At 44.5% G+C, this 24,978-nt stretch overlaps 1 protein-coding gene across 1 annotated transcript in view; it reads left to right on the forward strand.

Moving 5' to 3' along the window:
- FBXO36 (F-box protein 36) overlaps window positions 1-15,505 on the forward strand; it is a 66,433-nt gene extending 50,928 nt beyond the window's left edge. The window contains exons 3-4 of the mRNA XM_081052065.1: window positions 5,878-6,050; window positions 15,024-15,505. Coding sequence (XP_080908191.1) covers window positions 5,878-6,050; window positions 15,024-15,212 — 362 coding nt within the window. The 3' untranslated portion in view covers window positions 15,213-15,505. The remainder of the gene's footprint in view (window positions 1-5,877; window positions 6,051-15,023) is intronic.
- The last annotated feature ends 9,473 nt before the right edge of the window (window positions 15,506-24,978 follow it).

Consider the following 24,978-nt stretch of genomic DNA (forward strand, 5'->3'; position numbering starts at 1 on the left):
CCTTTAGGGATTTTGTTTTGTTTTAATAGCTGCATAGTATTTCTTTGTGTGGATGCACCAGAATCCTAACAATTAAAGTTTGGATGTTCCCAATCTTGGCGTATTAGTAATACAAATAATACCAAATGAATAACCTGGTGCATGGGTCATTTCATATTTAGTCAACATATATTTGTGAGGTTATTGGGTCAAACATAAATGTATTAGGTCATAATTTTGAATTATTTGTTGCTGGTATATAGAGAAATGATACTGATCATTTTTCAGTAGAATTTCTTGACTTTCCTATGTTGGTATTTAGATAATCTGCAATAATGGCAGTTTTTCCTTCCTTTCTAACCCTGATACATTTTTATATCTTCCTTTTTTATTTTGCTTTAACCTGCAAAACAATGTTGAATAGAAATGGTGAGAACTGACATTCTAGTCTTATGCCTGACATAAAAGGCCGTATAACATCAGGATTAGGAGATGCACTGTGAAGTAAACTGCTTGGTTCATCCCAAATTTTCACTCTGTGACCTTTCTCACTATGTGACCATTGTGTGACCTGGGTAAGCCACTTACCCTCTCTGTTCCTCCTCTTTTTCTCTATAAGAGGTTAATAATAGTACCCATCTCAGAGTTACTGTGAGGATCCAATGACTGTGTGTGTGTGTGTGTGTGTGTGTGTATGTATGTATAATGCACCATATATATATATATATATATATATATATATATATGGTGCATTATATATATATATTTGCCAGATACTGCATATATATACATATATATGTATATACATACATACATATGCATACATGTATATACATATATACATACATACACATACATATATATGTATACATACATATATACATATATATGTATATATATGTGCAGTAGCTGGCAAATACTGAATACTATACAAATCCATATGTTATTGTTATTATTATTGCTACTATTGTAACATTTTTGGTAACTACCCTATGTCAGGTTATCAGGTTAAAGAACTTCCCATTTATCGTTAGTTTTCTAGTTTTTATCATAAACAGGTATTACAATTATGTGAAACAGTTTTTCTACATTTTTGAGATGACAGTTTTTTCCTGTTATCTGTTAAAATGGTAAGTGCTTTTAGTATATCTTTCTATGTTATTCCACTCTTGGATCATTCTGGGATTAACTCTGCAGGTCACAATTTATTTATGTTTTTTATATGTTGATAGATTCAACTTCCTAATATTTTATTTAGAATTTTTACATGACCGAAGTAATGTTTTATATACAGTTTTCTTTTTTGCCTACCACCATTGCTAGAGCAACCACATAATTTGAGTTGGAGGTTTCCTTCTATTTCTATTCTTTGAAACGAATTAAATAAGATATGGATTGTCTGTTCCTTGAGAGTTTATAAAGCTGACTTGTACAGCAGTGTAGAGCTGAAGCTTTACTTGAGGTGTTTTTTGTTTGTTTGTTTGTTTTAATCATTGGCTTCAATTTACTGGTTACAGTGTGTCAGGTTTTCTATTTCTTCTTAAGGAAGAATTGGTAAGTTATATATTTCTAGAAGACTGTCCAAATTTTCTGATTTTAAGTTAATTTATGTAATGATTTTTCAAAGTCTCTGTTGTAGATACAATTATATTCTCTTTTTTAAACACTGGATCCACACATTTTATTATGTAGAATTTTCTTTGTCGCTAGATTTAAATATGTACTAATTGCATCTAGGTTGTCTTCCTTGACACATGAATTATTCAGAACTTTTAAAAATGTCCAAATGTTTTGGGGGTTGTTATGGATTGCATGTGTTTCCCTGACATTCACATATTGAAGCCCCAAGCCCCAATGTGACTGCATTTGGAGGTAGGGCCTCTAGGGAAGTAATTAAGGTTAAATGAGGTCATAAAGGTGCAGCCCTGCTCTGAGGATTAGCACCCTTATAACACTAGATCGTTTGCAAAGAAGTCACGTGAGCACACAGCGGGATGGAGGCTACTCATAAGCCAAGAGATGAGGCCTCAGGATGGAACCTACCAGTATCTTGACCTTGAATTTCCAGACACCAAACCTGTGAGAAATAAATTTCTGTTATGTAAGCCACCCACTGTGTGGTATTTTGTTATGGCAGCCCAAGCAAACTAATACAAGAATATCATATTTTTATTGATTTCTGAATGTATTACATTATGAGCTGAAAACCTGGTCCTATGTGATATCAGCCCTTTATCGGGTATGGCCTAGTTCATAGTCAGATTTTACAGGTATTCCATGTATAACTGACATGAATCGAAAATAATTGTTCTAATTGTTAGGAGCAGGGTTCTTTCTACATCTGTCTTAGTGTGTTTGAGCTGTTAATAAAAATACCAAAGCCTGAGGGGCTTACACGACAAGCATTTATTCCTCACAGTTCTGGAGGCCGTGAAGTCCAAGATCAAGGTGCCAGCAGATTCAGGGTCTGGTGAGGACCCCCTTCTGGTTCATAGGTGGCATCTTCTCACTGTGTCCCCACATGCAGGGAACGGCAGGAAACTCCCTGGGGTCTCTTTTAGAAGACCACTAATCCCCTTCAAATCACCCCCCAAAGTGATTTGATCAACCCCCAAAGACTCTACCTCCACATCTTCTCACATTGGGGATTGGCTTTCAACATGTGGGTTTTGGAGGAACATTAACATTCAGTCTATAGCATTGTCTATTGTTTTTTTAAAATTTTATTGGAGAAGGATGAGAACAGGACTTTATTGGGGAACAGTGTGTACTTCCAGGACTTTTCCCAAGTCAAGTTGTTGTCCTTTCAATCTTAGTTGTGGAGGGCGCAGCTCAGCTCCAGGTCCAGTGGCCATTGCTAGGTGCAGGGGGCACAGCCCACTGTCCCTTGTGGGAGTCGAGGAATTGAACTGGCAACCTTGTGGTTGAGAGCCCACTGGCCCATGTGGGAATCGAACTGGCAATCTTTGGCGTTAGGAGCATGGAGCTCTAACCGCCTGAGCCACCCGGCTGGCCCTATAGCAATGTCTATTTTTTTTTTTTATTAGTTTCAGGTGCACAAGACAAAGTAATACTTAGACATTTATCATTTATATCCCTCACACACTGTGTGAACCTCCCTCCTCCATCCACTATCCCTCTGACATCGTGCAGAGCCGTTACATTTCCACTGTCTCTATCCCTAATGCTGTGCTCTGCTTCTTGTAATTATATACATACATACATATACATATATATAAAATTATAGTTGACATTCATTATTGTTCAGCTTCAGGTGTACAGTGCAGTGATCAGGCATCTACATCATCCCTGAGGTGGTCTCCCAAATGGGACATGTGTCCATTGGATACCCTGCAAAATCTTTACAACATTATTGATTATGTTCCCCAAATTAACTTTCGTAACCCTGTGGCAATCTTGTGGTTATTGACTGTTTTCTAATCCCCTCACCTTCCCCCTTATCCCCACCGCCCTTCCCATCTAGCAATCCGCAGTTTTTCCTCTATGTCTCCAAAACTGTTTCTGATTAGTTCATTCACTTATTCTTTAGATTCCACATATAAGTGAGATCATATGGTATTTGTCTGTCTCTGTCTGACTTATTTCACTTAATATAATGTTCTCTAATTCCATCCATGTTGTTGCAAATAGCAATGTCTACTGAATAAATCTTATTAATAGTGTTATGCAGATATTCTATATCTTCATGAACTTTCCCCCCCTTTGGTGTGCACGTGTTATTCATCTGAAGGTCTCTCACCTGGCATGATTCGTTCATTTATGCTGTGATCACCACTACCTGTAATCGCTATCATCTTATGTTGTGCTTTCATCCTTTCATCCCTTTTCTTAGCTTTTTTGTTTTGGTCCCATTTTCTTATTTCTTTTGTGTTTTCTTTATTTCATCCCCCCCCTTAACACAGAGACTGCATTTCCCTCCTACCTTGCAGATGTGCGCTGTGTGACCCAGTTTTGCTCAGTCAGATGTGAGCTGAAGTTCTTCCGTAGAGCTCCCCAGAAGGTGCCTTCAGCTTCCATGCACATGTTTGTTCCCTGCCCCGGCTCCTTTTACCTGCTGGACCCTTGTTGTGAGGCCTGGGGAATAGGAACCATCTTAGAGTGATTCTGAGTATGGGAGCCACATCCTAAGAATGTGAAACAGGCAGATAAAAGGGCCCTGGGAGATGAATGAAGTAATGGAGCTCCTGCACCAGTCTTTACAGCCTACCTCCAGCACCTAATTGTGTGAGGAAAAAAAAACCTACCCTATTTGTGAAGCCACCTTAAGTTTGATTTTCTGTTTTGTTCAGCTCTGACTCAGTCTCCAACTGATTACAAAGCAACTATTTTGGAAGTTATCCTACGTTTTTTTCTCCCTTCCCCTTCTCTTTTCCTCCCCCTCCTCCCTGTTCCCCGCCTTCCTTTTCTAGACTGAAAAATATTACATTGGTAATATGGGTTTGTTGTAATGGTAAACAAAGACCTTCATGGCTGCAAGCTTTTCTAAAAGAAAGAGTTTATTGAGCCATATGTTAGCTAGAAAAAGGCCCAGGTCCTGGGGCATGCAGTCTAAACCACCAGTAGCTGGGTGAGATGGAGAAGACCTATCTGAAATCCTGGTAGCTCTTTTACACATTAAGTTTGGGGAAGAAATATGTAAGTTGTTTTGAAAGAATGTACACTGGCTGTAGATAAAGGGGGCGGGAGAAGGTGACACGGGGCTGGTTCTGGTGCAGAGTCCGTAAGGAAGAAGCATTTGCTCTTTGGGATTGGGTGTGGAAAGTTCATGCGTAAGCAAGATGCTGGCAGTTGGTGGTTGGCTTTCTCTCCAGATAATCTTGGAAACAGCCACCTGGAGGTTAATTCACAGTTTCAACATACATTCAGGAATGTAAGCAGTCTTTTGTTGATTTTGGCCTGAAGTTGTTAACTGATTAACCTCTCCTGTCTCTTCCTTCCACCTTCTGGCCTGCTGTAGTTTAATTTAGGACTTCTCAGAATTTTTTTCTTGTCAGTAGAAAGATTAGCAAATGCAGATAAGCAAAAGGAAGAAAATAAAAGTCACCACCTGATTTAACCACTGTTAAAATTTGAATATGTGTCCTTTCAAACATGTTTTCCAATTTGTTAGCCATTTCTTGGTTATTCAGTGAGCCGGAGTTAAACAAACAAACAAACACACACCCTCATTTTCCCCCCCCATACTGAACATATTATTAGATAGACCATTATATTGGTTGATTCTTTGTGAACTATATCTTAACTTGGAAATAACTGAAAAGGTATGGAAAATGTTAGGCAAAAATGAACATAATTTTCATGAAACATTCATCTATTTGTCTCTTTGCCTATTTCTGTTGTTTTCTATTATGTAAAGATAGAGATGAAAGAAGGTAAAGAGGGAGGAAGAAAATTTGGTGGAGAAATAACATGTAACAGTAAGAGAACAAAAACTGAATAAAATGAAGAGTTATTAATATGTTTCAGACCAAATTGGGGAGAGAAGGGATGGTATAAAACCACATGAACCAGCGTCTTTGCCCAGTCAGGGAGACTGCAAGGATGGGGGTGTGATGCTGAGATTGGTTAGGTCAGGCGTCTGGACTGGAATCTGGTGTTGAGGAGACCAAGGGGGTGCAGTCCATCCCTGTGTTAAACAGTGAGTGTCCCTAAAAGATTCTGACACTAAGGTGGGGATGGCAATTGGAAAGAGTTGCCTCACAAATGTGTGTCATTGGGCCCACAGGCAGCTTGATGAAAGAAGGGGTGACTCAGCATGATCTCACAGCACTCCCAGGAGAGGGGTACCCAAAGCTTGAGTCTTACTGATAATCATCATAGTTTTGACGTGACTGCGCGTGATAATCATGTTGGTTTGTTGGTTTCTTTGACTTACAGTTCAAATTGCCTTAATATTTGGCGCAAGAATATTAGACTATGTCTTCAATTTGTGCGAAGGTAAATTTGACTTCCTTGAGCGGCTCTCAGACAATTTACTCCTGAGTATCATTTCTTACCTGGATCTTGAAGATATTGCCAGTCTTTCTCAAACATCACGCAGATTTTCCAAGGTAACAGTCAAAAATTTTCCTTGTGCTTTCTTAAGTTGTTTCTTTTTTAAAATACAGCTGTAGTTTATGATTTGCATTTTATTTCAGCAAACATTTGTAGAATACTTACTTTACGACAGGCACCGTCCCAGGTAGAGAAGCAGCAGAGATAAAAAGATGTTATTTCTTACCTCAAGAAACTTCCTGTCTAATAGGAGTGATCCATACAGATGTAAATCATTACACTATAGTGTGATCCATTCAACAAGGGATATGTGTACAAGGTACAACGGCCGAGCAAAAGGATTTCCTCTGCTTGGCTTCACAGAAGTGGATGCCTGTATCTGGGTTTTGGGGGAAAAATAGGAGTTTTCCAGGTGGTCTGGAAGACGAGAGGCATTACCAATCAAGGGGAATTCCAAGTCAGGAAACAGCTCAAGCAGGGGTATGGCAGCATAAGAGAATCAGGGACATATTGATTATCCCCCATTCATTCCTGTTTCTTCCAGTAATAGCCCTTTGCTGCATTACTTATTTCCCAGTATGGGTGGTTTTGGGGGACTGTTTATTATAGTGCTCTGTCCTCCTCCATGGCCCAAACTGACCAAATGGACTCACTGTCACTACTTTGAACACTCAGCAAATTGACACATAAACAGAAAACACAGTTGGTGCTGATTTCACCCAACATCAGGGCCTTGATGCCACTATTATTATTAGTTCCTTTCCCTGAATCCTGGAAGGTGCCTCGGTTCTTGCCCCTTCAGCTACTTGTTAAACCAACTTCCCCACCCTCTCTCCACCCCTGAAAAATGGAGAGTCACAAACAAGTATTATAAGAAATCATTGTATATAGCTTTTGCCATTAAAAAAAATGGATTAAAGTTAAGATTTTGTACTTATTGCCGATAAGAAGCTGATTATTCATACTTTAAATATGGAGAATTTTAAGTAAATAAAAATTACTAGTGGGGTCTATGACAAGCTTCCACCAGGGCCTGGGGTGTTCCTGAAAGTCAGTGGCAGGATTGGGTGGGAAATGGCTGCTACTGCAGGGTCTTATGGAGTTCATTCTTTACACTTAGCACGGTCTTCTCTCCATGTTTTGCTCACTTCCACCGTTACTCTCCCTCTCAATGTCCTGCCATGATTTTTTTAGTGCAGCCTTGAAAGTATGCTCCGTAATTCACCAGTGCTCTGGAGCAGGGCTTTTCTAGGTGGCTGGCTTCAGCCCTCAGCACACAACATGATCCAAGGGTGCTGCTTTTTCCTTTCCGTGTAATATTAATCACTCAATCTAAATGTTACCTGTGTTCCACTTGCCTATTTTTCCCCCCTTCACTTATGCGCCATGTTTATGTACCTGTTTTGTCCTGTCAGTTATTAAATTACTGTATTAATGAGGGGGGGAAGCTTCCATTTCAAACTTCTGGGGACAAATGTATTAGCAAATTATTTGTTTCCATGTCCAACCCTTCCCTTTGGTCTCAGGGAGGGAGGTGTTGCTCTCCTATTCAGGGCCAGAGCCACCTATCCCTCCACCCCCACCCCGGGCTCCAAGCTCTAACCTTAAGACGTTAGTCTTACACTTATCTCCTTTCTCTTCCGTATTGTTGTTATTTTTAAAACTTTTTATTTACAAATAATTTTAGATTTAGAAAAGTATTGCATGGATAAAATGCAGAGAGTTTGCCTATACCCGTCACACAGCTTCTTCTAATGCTAACATCTTACATAACCCGGGACATTTATCAAAACGAAACGATTAATATTCGTATGCTACTGTTAACCACAGACCTTATTTGTTTTCATCAGTTTTTCTACCAGTGTCCTTTTGCTGTTTCAGGATCCAATCCAGTATACCACAGTGTATTTAGTTCCTATTTTAAAATGTTTCTTTCAATTGTTTTTTTTTCCTCTCAGTACATTCAGTTTCTCAAATCAGTCTCATCCTTCAAAAAACAAAAACTCTTGACTGTATTCTTATCCACTCTCTTTCTTTTCCTTCTTGGAAAAAAATGGTTTACACAGCAGTTCACAGTCAGCCAACCAGCATCTTGACTCTGACTGGGATCTTCTAATCCATGATGAAATTAGAACCGAAAGGGTGATGTGAAGAATTTGTCATCATGCTAAATTTATTCCATCTCAGTGACCATCCTTTATCAGAGGTTAGGCCTTCCCATTTGGGGGAGAGTTAAAATGTCCCTTCTTTTATGAAATGGTAGTATTAAAACATGAGACTTTATTTTAACAAATTATCCTTAGTTTGCGAAATCAAAAAGTTGGCAACCTTACTTGGTTCTTAGTTTTCGCTTTGTTTGATTTTTAAAAATTTCGCTGGTCTTATGACATTCCAAAATTCTGGGAACAACCGGTCTGCTGTTGGTCTGCACTTCTCCTATTTCCCCTCCATCCCTGCCTCTAAATATCCCTGGCCTCCTCCCCAGTGACTTCCTGGCTGTCACATCTAAAGGTCCTGTTTCAGGCCTGGGCCATCTTCACTTCCAGGAGGCTCCAGTGGGTCTTCTCTTGGCCTCCCCTCTGTTCCTCCACTGGCTGCTCTTCCATGCGGGCTGAGGGTGGCCTTTCTAAAATGCATTCTGGTCACGTCACTGGCCTGCTCAGTGACGCTCAGTGACTTCCCATCATTTTCAAAATGAGATCCAAAGTCTCAGCTGGCGCCTGAGGCCACTGTGTCCTGGCCCTGCCTCCCTCCTGCCTGCAGCCCCAACCGGGTAAAGTTCCTGCCGTGCTCTGTGTGCTGTGCTCTCCTGTGCGTCTTGGGCTTTGCGTGTGCTGTTTCCTTTTCTACGAATGCCCTCCCTTGTGACCCACCACTCTTACACCTAAATGCCCTTCTCTTGGGCTATGTGCCTGCATGTCTCTCCTCCATTGACTGTGACGGATGACAACCTGTTTCCCACTAAAGCTGCACAGCTAGGGTTGTGTCACTTACCTTCGGATCTTTGCCTTCACAGACATCCTAGCCCAGAGTTAGATACCAGAAAATAGTGACTGAATGCTTACATAAAGGAGGGGCTCTATCAATTTTGTTTATATTTTTGAAAAATAAAATCGATTTGCATTACAATAGCCAGGTTGGAAATTTAAAGAAAAATTATATATCTCTGTATATAAACAGTAATTCTCCCTCCCACTCCTGAGCCTCATTCTCTAATTCTCTTCTCCAGTGACAGTCATATTACCAGTGCTTTCTATGTCTTTCCAGAGATAGTCTGTGCACATATAAGTGTATGTGTGTGATCTGTGAGCACATATACATGTGCGCACACCCTTTTAAAAAGCATACGGTAGATAATTATACATTGTGCTCCATTGTTTTTTTTTCCTACCTCACAACAAATTTTATAGACTTGTCATGTCAGTACATAGAAATCTTCTTCAATTTGGAAAAGTATCCTCAGTCATTAGGTATGGACAAATCATACTTTTTTAACCAGATCCTTTCTGATAGGCACTTAGGTTGTTTCCCCTCTGCTATTTGTAAGTAATGCCCCATATTTCTTTGTATACAATGTGCACGTGTATCTGTAGAAAAACACTATAATATGTGTAGTTGTTTAAAATAATCAAATTATAAAGAATTAGTCAAGAAACAGGTAGTATCCAGGAATAATAACGGACGCCCCTGGGAGTCTGGAAAAATAGGAAGTGAGTATGTCTGTGCTCTGGGGAAACTGGCCATAACAACAGATATTGAGTACTTACTCTATGTCCGGCAAAGCACTAAGCACTCCAATTACTTTATTTCCTTTAGTTCTCAAAAACCCCTTACAATGTAGATCCTATTTATTATCCTTATTTTATAGATAAGGAAGATAAGAACCAGCAAGTTAACTAACCTTCCCAGGGCCCTACAGCCAGTGAGGGGCAGAACTGCGATCCCCAGATGTCTGACGAAACCTGCGGGGGGGCCACTGTCATAAACTGTCCACCAAGGCTGTGTGCAGTCAGGAAGTGTCACCGAACCCCTGCCGTGAGCCAGGCACTGTGCTGGGGGCTGGGGACTTGAAAGTGGGAAGATTGACATGGCCCCTCCCTTCAAAGAGCCTTTACTGAAAGTACATGAATAACGATCCAAACAGTTGCTTAGTGACCGCTGTGATGAGTGCGCAGGAGGCAGGCACAGGGTGCCATGAGACATAACCTGAGCTGGGGTTTCCCTGAGGAAGGCACATTTAATTACCTGACAGGTGGGAGTGAGCCAGACTGAGTGGGAGGCAGCGTCGCCTGAGCAGAGGGAGCTGCCTGGCCAAATACCCTGAAGAGTGGAGAACAGAAATAAAGCCGATGCTGCTAGAGCAGAGGATGGAAGGTAGAGAGGATTGAAAGGAAGCTGGAGACGCTGTTGGGTAGGACAGATCTGCGGCGAGGGATCAGGTGATGTTTTAACGGATCCTGTTGAAAGAGCTGAAGGATCACCTTATGAGGCAGAAAGGTTCCCAAGAACAGAGCTGGCTCGGCAGTAATGGGTCTGGCCTGGGAGCGTAAGCCAATGGAGACACAGTGTATGGACTGGAGGGTGCGGGGCAGGCTACCCCCGAGGTCCCATGGTGCCATCCCATGGTCAGAGATGGAGATTTCCATGTATTGGACAATGTCACCAGTGATCAGGACCATCCAGCTGCCCGCCCTTACTCTGACTTCATGCTGACCAAGCCACACAGAGCCTCCCTGGATGAGCGCGCCTGAAAGTCTGGTGGGCTGGCTGGTTGTAGTTCTCAGGGCAGCCCTCAGAGAGCCATCCTCGGGGAGTGTGGCCAGTAGGAGCGCACCGCCGGAAGGTAAATCTGGGTCGCACTCTGCTGGAAAGTCAGACCAGGGCCGGCCCTGGGATTGCAGTAAGCTCAGCTCACTAAGGAAATGCAGCCACGTGGGAACCTCCCTGGGGGCCTGCTGCCTGGCCCCAGGTGGCACCACGCAGTGACACTGTGCTTTTCTGCAAAACTGTCACAGAATAAGCCCAAAGAAACCTCCACTGCAGCTGGATGAGAAGGCTGAGGCTCAGAGAGGCTCATGACTACTATTTAAACCTACTCGTCTCAGTTGTGACTCAGGAATGCCGAGGGAGAAAAATCTGTCCCGTCACATTTTGGCTACAGAGAAATACATTTTTTTCCCCTCATGTCCCCGAACTTCCTATGACTGTGGTTCCCACATCTGGGCAAGTGGATGGAGCACCTGGCCAGCAGGTGCAAACGGAGACGCCAGGGCCGCGCACTGAGTGTCTGACTCAGTGGGTCCGAGGTGGACCTAGCCTGTGTGATCTTAACATGTTTCCTTGTGTTTACGGCAATCCAATGCTAAGAGTTCAGCCCAAGAATTTGACCCACTGATATTCAAGTCATACAGATAAAGTATCTCAAGAGATTATAAAAAGCTGGAAACTTGAGGTAGGGAGGGGTATTTCCCGTCTTCACGATGTACAGGCAATGTGGGGTGTTTAAATCAGCACGAGGCCAGAAAACTGGGTTTTGTTCTTTGCTTAGCCACTCCCCACCACGAGTCACGGGCTGCTGCACCCTTATCCTCTTCAAAGGAGAGGTTTTCACTAGATAAGCTCTAGGCTCTCTGTTTCTGAATGTTAAGTTGACTGCACCACCGCCAGGGGACGCTAAGCCCACAGTTTGCCGTGCTTTGGGTCAAAGTTACTGGAACCAGAGTCAGAATGGGTACTTTGTGCTTTGCAACCCTGCATCTAATCAAGCAGATGAGCCCCAGAGTTTCTAGTCTTAGATGGGGACATATTGTAGACCAATTTATAATATAAAACAAAACTCTAAATCTTTTCACTACAAAATGAGTGAGAAATGAAGTTACACTGGTGGAAATCTCAGCTCTCTTGAGAATTCTTTCCCTTCTCCCAAAACCTCATCACTTTCTCCCATCATCTCTGTTATGTAAGACACACTGATATCCTGGAATGTACTTACTGGAGATGGGATGGCCATCTACACTAGTGTTGGAGTTCAAATCGTTTAAAGGAGGTTCAGAAGATCTGTTTTGTTTTTAAATATTAAGACATTTTTAAAAGAGCTTTCCTTTGTTGTTTCTATTTAGAATATGTTGTAATCCAAGTAGAGAAACTCGACCTTGAAGAACTGTTGACGGTGGGATAAGATCATGAATGACCTACCTAACATCAAAATGTTTTGAGGGCTGTCATTATCATAAGATTCAGTGTTGCTGCTTAACAGTAACCATTATATGAATATAATAGCTTTTGCTCTGCTATTTAAGCAAAAAGGATTTTAACTGATTATGCTTCATCATGTTATTCATTTCTATTTGTAATTCATTCTTTGCCCTTATCAGAGTACTTTTAGAGGAGCATGAAGTATGAAAGTAGAGTACTGGTTGCATTGTCCTCAAACATGAGTGTAATGGAGTCATGAAACAGAGACAACGCTTACACGTTTTTCCCCTCCACAGGAAGAAGTTAGGAACCAAGGGAGCAGAGCAGGACAGAGGAAGGGTCTGTGTCGATGAGAATAGCCAGAGGACAGACTGAAAGGCTGCTGCCACGTGGCTTGCTCAACACCCATTTTTAACTCCCTTTTGCTAGACGGTGTTGCCTTTGTGTACGGTGGAGGTTAGAAAGACAAAAACTGCCTTTGCAACTAGTGTGTTGTATGTAGCCTAGGCTCTGCCACGTAGACCCACCTGCGAGAGTCTTGGAAGGAAGGCGGCAGCAAGGCGAGGCAGCCCCATGCACGTGGAGACCGGCTCTTCCTGCAAGCACAGTGCTGGAGCCATATGGGGCAGGTTCTAGGGTCTGGGGAAAGACACCATTGCAAGTGTTGGGGGCATTGAACCTTTCCCTCTTGGTTTTACTAGATATTCTGTGAGTGACTTGCTGACTCCCCTTCTGCTTAAACAACCTAGAATACTTTCTGTGGTTTGAAACCAAGAGCCCTGCCCAACACATTAGGCATTCCATACTGTTTGGATGGATGGGTGAATAGGCAATTGAAAATTAGGGAGCAGCTCACCTGGCTACAGCCGGAGTAATTTTAGTTTGTGGGTACTCTTTTCCATTTCTTCCCTTAATGCTAGTTTCTTATCTGTCTTTTTTTCTCTCCTTTTACTGTTCTGCCTCTGATAGTGTCAACCACCCTTCTGAGTTAGCTGTGGCTAAACTGCTAAGGGCTAAAACTATGCACTAAACCAAAATGAATTCTAAGGAAAGGAAGAATGACTAGACCATGAGTGAAGGCCTTTCCTACATAATAAAGTGCACAGATTGGAGCACGTTGTTTCCTGACAGCTGTTTTAGCTTTTTCCTCTTTGACATTATGTGCCTATGTTTCTAGAGGTTCAGGTTCCCCAAACCCTGATACCTTTGTAAACGGAGCACAATTGGAGTCAGTGTTCCAGAATCTGAGGAATTTTGCCGTGGCTGTCTCCTTTTCCTATTTAAGTGGTAAAGTTGCCTCCTAAAAAGAAAATTTAAATGGTGAAAATAATGAGTTCAGCCTAATTTTTATCATGTCAATCAGGACAACTGTCTTTGTTATGATGTGCACTGATCATTATCCATAGAAAATCTTGTTTCCCATCATTATTGACCTTTGAGGGTCCCATCAGCTTGGCTTCCTTTGCCGCCTTGTAAGAGAAGTCTTTGTGGCAGTTCCAACAGATGGGTCTGAGAGGGTTGTGAACACTGAGGAGGGGCCCGGGCCAGTGTGCTCCACTGGTTTAAAGGAACTGTGGGCTCCTTATTGGTCTTCCTCCATGCCCAGCTCTTTCGACTTCTGCATTTTCACCTTTGTCAACCACTGCATGGAAACGATGAAAGGGGAAATCAGGTTGGTGATTAAGCAGGTTATTGGCTCAGGAAGGATGGAGCCAGGAAATGTCGGTCGCAGAGGCCCACACGGGACACTTCCTAAAGCACATTATGTATTGCTACTGTGAAGCAGCAAATAGCCAAGCATCTTTAAATGTTCCTGTTCGTGCATGTACCAAAAAAAAACCATGGCTGTCACCAAGATCGGGAGACTAAGTAAGTGTAACAGAAGCTTTACCTTCCAGAAGGATTTGGGGGCATGGTAGGTAAGGGGTCAGGAAATCTCCAGATTAACAGTGTTTAGCAGTAGGGGACTGATGAGAGTAGTTGCCATAAGTGCCACCTGAAAAAGTCGTATTAGGAAATCTTCGGTACATAGAAGCAGACTTGGGCAGCACTGAACTTGGAAGGAGGGAACATGGCCTTCTGCAGTTATTGGCCAGAGGGGTCTTGTCTGTACTTCACCTCATGGCCCTCAGTTAAAGCCCCACATGGCAGAAGAACATCTCGGAGAATGTCTTTCCCGGAGAAGGGCTCACTTTGCCATGTGCCCTGTGGGCTTGAAAAGTGGACCAATCTCGTAGGCCACTCTCATGCATGTGTGATGTCGTGTGTGCAGAGGACTCAGAGCAAAATCCGTGGCACCAGGAGTGGGTGATTTGTGATGTGCTGGCTGGCAGTCTCCGAGGGCTGTTTGGGTCCTTTTGATGAGTAGCCTGCAATGGACTAAGCGGTCAGCTCTCCAAGCCCAGGGGAGAGCTGGATTGAGTGAGGGTTTAAAGTGAATGCAAATTTAGCAGAAATTAGCAATGCTCCCACTTGAGAGGCTAATGCATTGCTGGATAGAGAGGGTCTGGTGTCCATACCATCATCAGCTTCTCTTATATGGCTAATTGGAAATTAACTATAGCATGTTTTGTTTGTCCGACATGTAACTTGCATTTCACATCTTAAATGAGATCAGAACTTATCGCATTGATCAAATATTGCTTTTCCCTTTAGATAATCGTGCACTTGCTCCTTTACTCAAAGAGGACATTTCCGGAGGCAGGAACTGTGTGGCACACATAGTGTTTCCTCCAGAATCTCCCGGGCAGCAGGAGTTGGGTCTCATGAGTGAGCGACTGGCTTTCCCTGAACCCACGTGTGTCATGACCCACTTCTGGCTTTTTCCCCCATAGCTGTGTATCTCTGACAAACTGTGGGAGCCGATAGTTCAGTCCGCCTGTGACTACATCACCCCTGACATGAGGGCCCTGGCCGAGGACATGGGCTGGAGGCAGATGTTCTTCACCAACAAGTTGCAGCTCCAGAGGCAGCTCCGCAAGAGGAAAGAAAGCCAAGCAAGCAAGAGAGACAGTCAAGTTTAGGGAATGTTTTCATACCTGCAGAGGCATGGAGGCATGGCTGTGTGTTTTTTCTTTGTCCAAATGTCTTCTGTTTCCTTTGACTAAGAATGAAGAGGTTTTGCTGATTCAAGGGGCATCGGAAAAATCATAGAATATTCGCACACAAATGCAGCAAATCCAATTCTGCAGTCCTGTCATGGTGACAATGGCTGCAGGACGGGAAGCCCCACCATCCATGTCTTCACCACCCCTGACACCCATATGAGGCTTCTGCTGTGTAGAGACAAACAATAAATGATTTGTAGCAGGTTTTTATTACGTATCTATTTTGTCTAGGCATTGGAAAAGGGAGCCAGGCTTTTGAAGTTTTTCCTCCTGTGTGTCATCTGACTCCCTTCGTGGAGCAGGTGGCCCGTGTCCCCCCAGGGAACTGTGAAGGGCATTGGCATGGGAGGCAGTCCTGGTGAGTACAGCTTCCTTCCCAACTCCTCGAAGTTCCTATTCAGTGCCCCATCCAGTGGGCCCAGGATACCAGGTTCCGTCTTCCCATGGTGACACCCTCTGCCCTGGCCACTGGGCACAGCTGGAGGCATTCTACTTGCAGACCTTGTACAGAGTCGAACCTCCCAGGACTTGACATTGTCAAATAAACCTGCAAGCATTTCTCAGAAGGATGCTGCTTCCACAAAGGAAACATGGGCGTTACCACGTTACAACACGGATTTTTAAGAACACAGGCTGTGGGTAACTGAGTGAAAAACCTAAATAACGGTTTGTATTCTGTGAAGTTGGCATAGGGGTAAAAACAGTACAGTTTTAGGGGAGGAAATACTACCTCCCTGGGAAGGGTTATTTAAGAATTGTTCTTTTCCTGAACTCTCTCACGACTATTATTTACCAGACGATGAACTCATAGCAGCAAATAATCTAATGACTCCTTTTAGGCTACAGAGCAAAGTAGCTTTCAACCTCCCATCATCTCGTTAACCTTATCATTTCTTCCCAACTCCAGTGATACAGCAGATCTCCCGAATGGTGCAGAAGAGGTGGGCCCTGGCTGTCCTCCCCACCTAAATTCTTCTGGAATGGTGCCATAGCCATACTTACTGACAGATTTTTTCCCCCTCTTTTGCTAGACCTGCGTTATATCACACCAGATTTTAACCTACATCCACACACCCTTAACACTTAGTGGATTTGTAGGGACATCTGTAAAATCAAATGCAGTCTGCTTCCTTGCAAGTGACAAGCGTGTCAAAGTTGTTTCTGAATTTAGTCTAAATACAGAGCAAAAATTTAATTGGCCAGAGACCCAGGCCTCATTTCCTGCCCGGGAGCCATTCTGCCAGGGTGATTGGCAGGCCGGTGGAGGGCACGTGCTCCTGCAGGCCATGTCTGCCAGAACTTCCAGACTTCATTCCCAGCCACGTTTTCAATGACACATAGGTTAACACCCCGTGTGTGCAACAATTATATGTATGAACAATTTGGTATGTCAACGGAACTGTGTCAACATAAAATTTCAACTCATTTGTAACATCGATGCAAAATATCAACAGCTTAAAAATGTTACGTGTAGTGTTTTATCAACTAAGATTCTGAAAGCGTGGGCATGCATAATCTTCTTTTTTTTTTTTAAAGATGTTATTGGGGAAGGGGAACAGGACTTTATTGGGGAACAATGTGTACTTCCAGGCCTTTTTTCCAAGTCAAGTTGTTGTCCTTTCAATCTTAGTTGTGGAGGGCACAGCTCAGCTCCAGGTCCAGTTGCCATTATCTAGTTGCAGGGGGCACAGTCCACCATCCCTTGCGGGAATCAAACAGGCAACCTTGTGGTTGAGAGGATGCATTCCAACCAACTGAGCCATCCGGGAGCTAGCCCACTGGCCCACGTGGGAATCGAACCGGCAGCCTTTGGAGTTAGGAGCATGGAGCTCTAACCACCTGAGCCACCCGGCTGGCCCGAGCATAATCTTCTTGATCCAACAGGAATCAGTAGGAACACAAATATGGCCATCTGAAAACTCTGATTATCCATATAAAATGGTATAATATAAAAATGGATGCTAAAGGTAAATAACAGTTGAAAATGATTTATTAATATATTGACTATTGTTAAATAAGTTAAAATAACATAGGTTATCAGACTATTTCAATAATTATTTGTCCTAATAATTTGGATGTTTTGTTACCTGATTATAATTAATTTTGCCAAAACTGGACAGTATCATCAACCTAAAATCGTTGACGATGGTACCAGCATCATCAGTGGTCGAAACATTTAGCCCCTCTCTTCCCTGCCTCATTTCTTGTGTTAGGTCCACATAATGACCCATCGGATGGAAATAGTATAGCAGGTTTGCCTCTGTGCCCCTATTGACAGCTTTCATACAGATGGATAAATTTGCTTCGTTTATGGCATACCATTTCGGAGAGAAAGGCATTTTATAATCTTGTGTCCCGACCGGCAGGACAATGCAACGTGGGACGAGGGGAAGAAACCTGTTGAGGATGAAAAAAAGGGGAGACAGGAGACGCGAAGAATGGAGGCAAGACAGGGATCTGATCAAGCCTCAAAATTTTATTACGATGGCGGGTTATATATATAGCTATGTCAGATGGGGGTGGGATATGCTATGTCATAGGGTGGCGAGGTACTTGTCGCGGGCTGATAGGCTAGGACAGGGCGATGCCATATGAGGTACAAGGAAATGGGCAGGCTCTGGGTTTGGCGCGCGCGGGCTCTGGGTTTGGCGCGCGCGGGCTCTGGGTTTGGCGCGCGCGGGCTTTGGGTTTTGTGACCAGGAAGTTCTGCCTAGGCAAGGCCTGGGGATTTCTATGGCTTCCGACATCTCCTCCCTTTTTGTTTGTTTTAAGGAGGTGGGCCTTGACCGAGTGAGGGGACAGAGGCCTGGTTCCTCCAACGAGCAGAGCTCGTTATTGGATGGTTTTGGGTATCTTTTGTGGAGGAGAGGTAGAGATTTTTTGATACCAACCTCTATGCAAACCAGGTATGTTCTCAGGAAAGTTAAAGGGAGCCGACCGTTGTGAGTCGAGCCCTTTCCTTGCAAATGCTTTGCTTTGCACTCACCTCGGTGCCCATACCCCTCCCCAACTCGTGGGGGGAGTAGACATACCCTTAGTATTATGTCGTCCCCGTGGGGAGGAAGCCAAGATAGCCTTCTTCGAGGCCGTCCCCTGTTGCTAGCCGCTGATAATGGATTTGGATTGGTTTGGCCAAAACAGCATCGATTTGGTTTTTAATGAGGTCAGTAATGCGCCTAAAAGCCCATGGCCCGAAGGCTATTAAGAGAAGGATGCATAGGAGGGGGCCAAGGGTGGGGAGCAGGTAGGGGAGAAGTCCGTTGAGACCCGTCCAGAGTGGGTTTTCGAAGAGTTCTTTGCGTCTTTTTACTAGGTCCTCTTGTAGTTTTTTGATCTTGTCTCGGACGATCCCAGACTTGTTAGCATAGAAGCAGCAGCGTTCCTGTCCTTGTGGGGCTGGCTCCTCGGTGTGGGCACGGAGGTATCCACTGGGCACTGTGCCTCCCGGGCAGTCACATGGGTTGCCATAGAGCTGTCTGTATAGCTGCTCGCGGTTTACGGGGGGCCCAAACCCTCCGTAAACGGGGATGATGAGGAATGTGAAGAGTGTCAAAGTGAAGGACTCCATGAAGAACTTTATGTCCTGTGAAAAGAGAGAGAGATTTTCTCAGGGAAGATATCCCTGGAGTCTTTATGTGTTATTTGGATTTGGGGTGTTGACAGGCTTAACGAGACGCTCTGGCAGCCATCGCGCGCCGCCTTCCTGAGAATCATAAATGCAGGCTGACCCACGTCCCCAAATGAGGACTGGATCGGGGCCGTTCCATTTGGAGGTTAATGGATCTTTCCACATAACTGTAGCATATTGATTTTTTGTTTCTTGGTGCCAGAAGCGATCGGCAGCCGATTTTCCCTGAGCGTCAAGTTGTAGGAAATTAAGGGTAAACAATGCATGGCTGAGAACATTACGAGGAGATCCTTTGGTCGGATAGGCAGTGGTGGTTTTTAACTTGTTGATGGTGTTTTTGAGTGTCTGGTGGGCTCGCTCTACAATGCCCTGGCCTTGGGGATTGTAAGGGATGCCAGTGACGTGTTTGATTTGGAATTGAGCACAAAAGGCTTGAAATGCCTGGGAGGTATACCCTGGTCCATTGTCTGTTTTTATAGTTTGAGGTTTTCCTAGTGTGGTAAGGCATTGGAGGGTATGGGCTATGATGTTTTTTGTAGCCTCGCCCCCATGAAGGGTGGCAACCATGAAGCCGCTGAAGGTATCTATAGTTACGTGTACATACTTTAAATGGCCGAATTCAGGAATATGTGTAATGTCCATCTGCCAGATTTGTCCAGGGAGTAAGCCCCTTGGGTTAACTCCTAGGTGAGGAAGAGGCAGAAAGGTTATGCACCCTGAGCAACTTTTAACAATGTGTCTAGCCTGATCTCGGGTAATTTTGAATAACAAGCGAAGTGTGTGGGCATTGACATGATGTAAGTTGTGGAATTGGGTGGCTCGCGTTATAGGATCTAAGGTTAAGGGACATACTAAGCGGGTATGATTGTCTGCTATAGCATTGCCCTGTGAAAGGGGTCCAGGGAGGTCAGTATGAGCCCGAAGATGACTAAGGAAAAATGGGGTCTGTCTTTGTAGTATGAGATGTTGTAGTTGTTGAAAAAGTTTGGCAGCGCTGGTAGAGGGCTTGATATATGGCACTGTTTCTAGTTGGGGCACAGACAGGGCGATATAGGCACTATCAGTGTACAAGTTAAAGGGTGACTCCTGTAGTTTTTTAAACACTTTTATAACGGCATAAAGTTCAACAAGTTGGGCAGACTGAAATGGAGACTGCACCTGAAATCTTTGTGAGTTAATGACATATGCTGCTACGCCAGAAGAAGACCCATCCGTGAAAACCAAGGCGGCATTTTGTAATGGTTTAGTGGCTGTTATCTTTGGAAAAACAAAGGGATGTAGTCTGGAGAACTGTAGGAGTTTATTAGGGGGATAATGATTATCTATCTTGCCCTGAAATGATGTAAGGGAAATGATCCAGTCATCGTTATTTTGGGTTAGCCAATTAAGCTGTTCTTTAGTGTAGGGGAGAATGAGCTGATCAGGGTCCCTGCCAAAGTGTTGTCGGCTTTTTTCTCTTCCTATCTTAATAAGTTTGACTACCAGGGATGGGTATGTGACTAGGACCTTAGACGGGGAGGAGGGTAAATGAACCCAGAAGAGGGGATTATCTTGCCATAAGACCCCAGTAGGTGTATGAGGGGTTGCACAAATAATGAGGGAGAAGGGCTGTTTGTATGATAGAAAGGTGACTTGTTGTTGTTGAATTGCCTTTTCTAGTAATTGAAGAGAGCCCTTTGCCTCAGGCGACAGCTCTCGAGGGGAGAGAGGGTCTGAGTCTCCCTGAAGAATATCAAAGAGGGGCTTGAGGTCTCCTGTAGTGAGCCTTAAGTATGGTCGAAGCCAGTTAATATCTCCCAAAAATTTTTGAAAGTCATGTAAAGTGTATAAATGACTAGTTTTAAGTTGGACTTTTTGGGTGGTTATGGACTGATTATGTAGCTCAAATCCCAGATAGTAGTAGGGGTCTTTGAGCTGGATCTTATTGGGGGCAAGTTGGAGTCCATAAGTGGTAAGATTGTGAGTTAAGTGTTGGCAGCATTGGAGTACCTCTGTGGTGGTCTTTCCTGCTAGAAGGATATCGTCCATATAATGAATAATATAAATAGTGGGCCATTGTGTTCTAACAGGATCCACAGCTTGTGCCACAAATTTTTGGCATAGGGTGGGACTATTGGCCATGCCTTGTGGGAGGACTTTCCACTGAAAGCGCTGCATAGGACCCTTGAAGTTGGTTACAGGCAGGCTAAATGCGAAACGCTCTCTGTCCAGGGGGTGTAAAGGAATGGTAAAGAAACAATCTTTAAGGTCTATAATAATCTTGTGATAGTTAGCTGGGATAGCTGTCGGGGAAGGGAGGCCTGGTTGGAGGGCTCCCATGGAGAACATGGTTTTATTAATTTCTCTGAGATCCTGAAGGAGGCGCCAAGACCCAGACTTCTTTTTAATAACAAAAATGGGTGTATTCCATGGCGAAGTAGTTGGTTCTATATGTCCTGCCGCTAATTGTTCCTGCACTAACCGAGAAGCTGCGGACAACTTTTCCTCAGGTAGTGGCCATTGGTCCACCCAAACGGGGGAATTATCTTTCCATTTTATCTTCTCCGCATGGGGTGCAGGAGGATCAATGGCCGCTAGGAAAAATCCTGACTGCCTAATCCTTGTCGGTTAGGGTTGGGCTTTACAGAGAGGGGATTTTTTATCCCTTGACCAGCTTTTCCCAGTCCCTGTCCAGGGAGATAGCCTTGGTTAAGCATCTGTTGAGCAACTATTTCGTTGGGGCTGCACATGATAAGTTTGAGTTGTGATAGGATATCACGGCCCCACAGATTAATGGGAATTCCAGAAATAATATATGGCTGGACCTTACCAGTATTGCCCTCTTCGTCTTCCCATGAGAGTATTTTAGAGCTTTGTCTGGGATTGGCTGATTGTCCTATGCCCTGTAGATGGGTATATGAGGCTTTAGAGGGCCATGTTGAAGGCCAGTATCTATCTGAGATGACTGTTGCGTCCGCTCCCGTGTCTATTAAACCTTGAAATTTTTTTCCATCTAAGTACAGGGTTAAAAGTGGCCTCTCTAAAGTGACCTGTTGTATCCAATAGGCATCTGAGGAGCCGAAGGCGGACTCCCGTCTCTTTGGTGTCAGATATTGTTTATTAGAGGTGTCTAATGGGAGAAGCACAAGCTGTGCTATCCTTTGGCCTTTTACTATGGATACAGGGCCCAGAGGGGCCGAGGCTAAGAGTTGTATGAGTCCTGTATAATCATTATCTATGACTCCTGGGATTATATTCAGGCCGGCGAGGGAAGAGCTGCCCCGTCCCAATATAAGGCCAAATGTTCCCGGGGGCATGGGTCCCGTCGTGGTGGTGGGAACGAGTTGGACCCCTTGGTCTGGGGTTAGTATTGAGTCGGCGGCGGCACAGAGGTCCAGTCCTGCGCTTCCGGGGGTAGCCCGGTGGAGGGAACCGACACTTGAGCTGGGAGGATCTGAGGACTTGGTTGTTGGGGAACAAACCTGACAGCCCCTAGGTTGTGTCCCGATGGAGGGGCCAGGGGCTGGCCCCGATTGGGGTTTCCCGGTTTCCTGGAAAGGGGGATACCTTCAATATCTGTTTTAGAATAACAATCAGAGGCCCAATGTTTGCCCCGTCGACATCTTGGGCACACGGTGGAAGGCATTGGTCTGGAGGGTGTCGGTGGGGGCTGTGATGAATTTTGGGGTTGTGGACCTCTATTTTTTATTGGGCAATCTCGACTAAAGTGTCCAGGTTGTTTACAGGAGAAACATAATCTAGATTGTTGATTAGGAGGCTTGTTTGAGGCAAAGTCTCGGAGGGCGGCTCCGATAGCGAGTCCCAAGGTATGGGAGGCTCCAACCCCTGAGCATAGTTTAATGTAGTCAGCAAGGTTGCCTCCACGGTGGGGGCGAATGGTTGCCTGGCAAGTGGGGTTAGCATTTTCATAGGCTAAATGTTTAACAAAGGCGCTGTCGTTCTCGCCTTCTCCGACCAACCGTTCGGCGGCGTCGGTGAGTCTGCTGATAAACTCACAATATGGCTCCTCGGGGCCCTGACGAATCTTTGCCAGGGAGGTGGTAGCGGAGCCTCTAGGAGGTAGGCGGCGCCACGCCTTGAGACCAGCGTTCTGAATTTGAGCTAACAGCCCCGGGGGAAAAGTTGCCTGGATTTCATTGGTATGATAGGGTTTTTCTCCTAGTAATTTATCCCGAGTCCATGATCTTGTTGTTCTATTTTCACTATTGCGCTGTGCTATCTCTCGGCAGTTTTCTTTAAACTCTGTGTGCCAGAGGACGTGGTCCCCCCCAGAAAGGGTGGCACGAGCTAATTTAAACCAATCATTGGGTGTGAGCCAACGGTCACTGAGACCTTCAAGAATTGCCAAGGTGTAGGGCGCTGTCGGGCCATAAGAGCTTACTGCACCTTTTAAATCTTTAATATGTTTGATGCCTAGCCGGTGATATTTTTGGCCAGTGGGATCATTGGAGTTGGGAGTGTTATCTTCTGGGTCTTCTGTGTCAGAGGCCTCATCGGCCGAGGGGGGATTATGAGAGTCGGGGGGTTCATTGTCAGTCTCTTCCATTGTATCCTCTTGAGAGGGTGGGCCACGGTTTTGGCTGCGGGTAACTGGAAAGGTCATTAGGGTCTTTTTATTAAGTATTGGGCCTTTTTGAGGTTTTTCAGGGTTTTGGTTAGGCATTAAGGTTTTAAGTTCTTTTTCAAGGGCATGCAGCTCCTTTAGGAGTTGTATATGTTCGCGTTTTTGTTGGAGTGTCTCTCTAAGAGAAGAAATTTCTTGGGTTAAAGATATTTTTGCCTGCCTAACGGGATCGGTTAAGGATGGGGTGTTTTGAACTAGGGTGTCTTGAGGGAATAGGGGTGGGTTTGGGTTTAAGACTGGGTCATAGAATGTTGGGAGTTCCTGAGGGGGGACATAAGGGGGAGGGGTATGTATTTTTTGTGAAGGGGCGCGCAAGGTTGGCGCGGCGAGGCCCCAGGGATCTTCTTTTTTATTATAGCGGGCAGCTTGTTCCTCTAAATCTATCTGGTCTCTTGGGGAGAGCTGGTCCTGATTATTAAAGGCCAAAAGGGAAGGGTAGATTTTAGGGGGGTCTTTTAATGGGTGATTCTCTAAGGCAGAGGCTTCCTGATTATCAGCTTGTTTTTTTGGTTCCTCTGGCATGTCTATTGAAACAGATTGGCAGACAGAAGGGGGGCGGGAACTCTCTTTTAGGACTGTTTCCCCTGTCTGTAAGATCTCTCTAACATCTGGGTCTGAGGAATGTATTTTTAGGATATCATTAATCAGATTCCAATATGAGAATGCCGATACAGGGACCTTGTTGGGTCCAAAAACCCGATAGTAATCATTAAAACAGTCTCCAACTCTCTTCCAATATTTTTGATCAATCGTTCCTTCTTGGGGGAACCAGGGGCAGATATCAGAGACAAAACTGAAAAACTCACGTAAATCTTTTTTTCTAGCCTTAACTCTCCGCATCTTGAGAGATTCCTTAATACCCTTAAGGAAGAGTTCATGTGAACTCAACTCCTGTCCCATGTCAATCACCTACTCACCAATCTCTCGTCCTTCGCTGGGCGGCTACTCCAACGTCGGGCAAACTTGGAGTCTTTTCTTGCGGGTGAATACCTCGTGAACTCCAAACGAGCCTTTTTACTGCCGAGGGGGCTGTCGAGTCTTGTCCCTTACGGGCTCGAAACAAGCCACACTCGCGCCGGGGAGGCCCTCGAGTCTTGTCCCACGAGTGAAAACTGCGTGGGCTCGAAAGAAGCCAGCCCGTGGAGGCTCAGGGAGGGGGGGGGGCGCGGCGGTTTCCAGAGTAGGTGTCCTCATAGAATCTTCGTACCTCGGGCCCCACGTTGGGCGCCAAAATGTCCCGACCGGCAGGACAATGCAACGTGGGACGAGGGGAAGAAACCTGTTGAGGATGAAAAAAAGGGGAGACAGGAGACGCGAAGAATGGAGGCAAGACAGGGATCTGATCAAGCCTCAAAATTTTATTACGATGGCGGGTTATATATATAGCTATGTCAGATGGGGGTGGGATATGCTATGTCATAGGGTGGCGA

Source organism: Rhinolophus hipposideros, assembly GCF_964194185.1.
Source record: "Rhinolophus hipposideros genome assembly, chromosome: 6".
In the NCBI taxonomy this organism is placed as follows: domain Eukaryota; kingdom Metazoa; phylum Chordata; class Mammalia; order Chiroptera; family Rhinolophidae; genus Rhinolophus; species Rhinolophus hipposideros.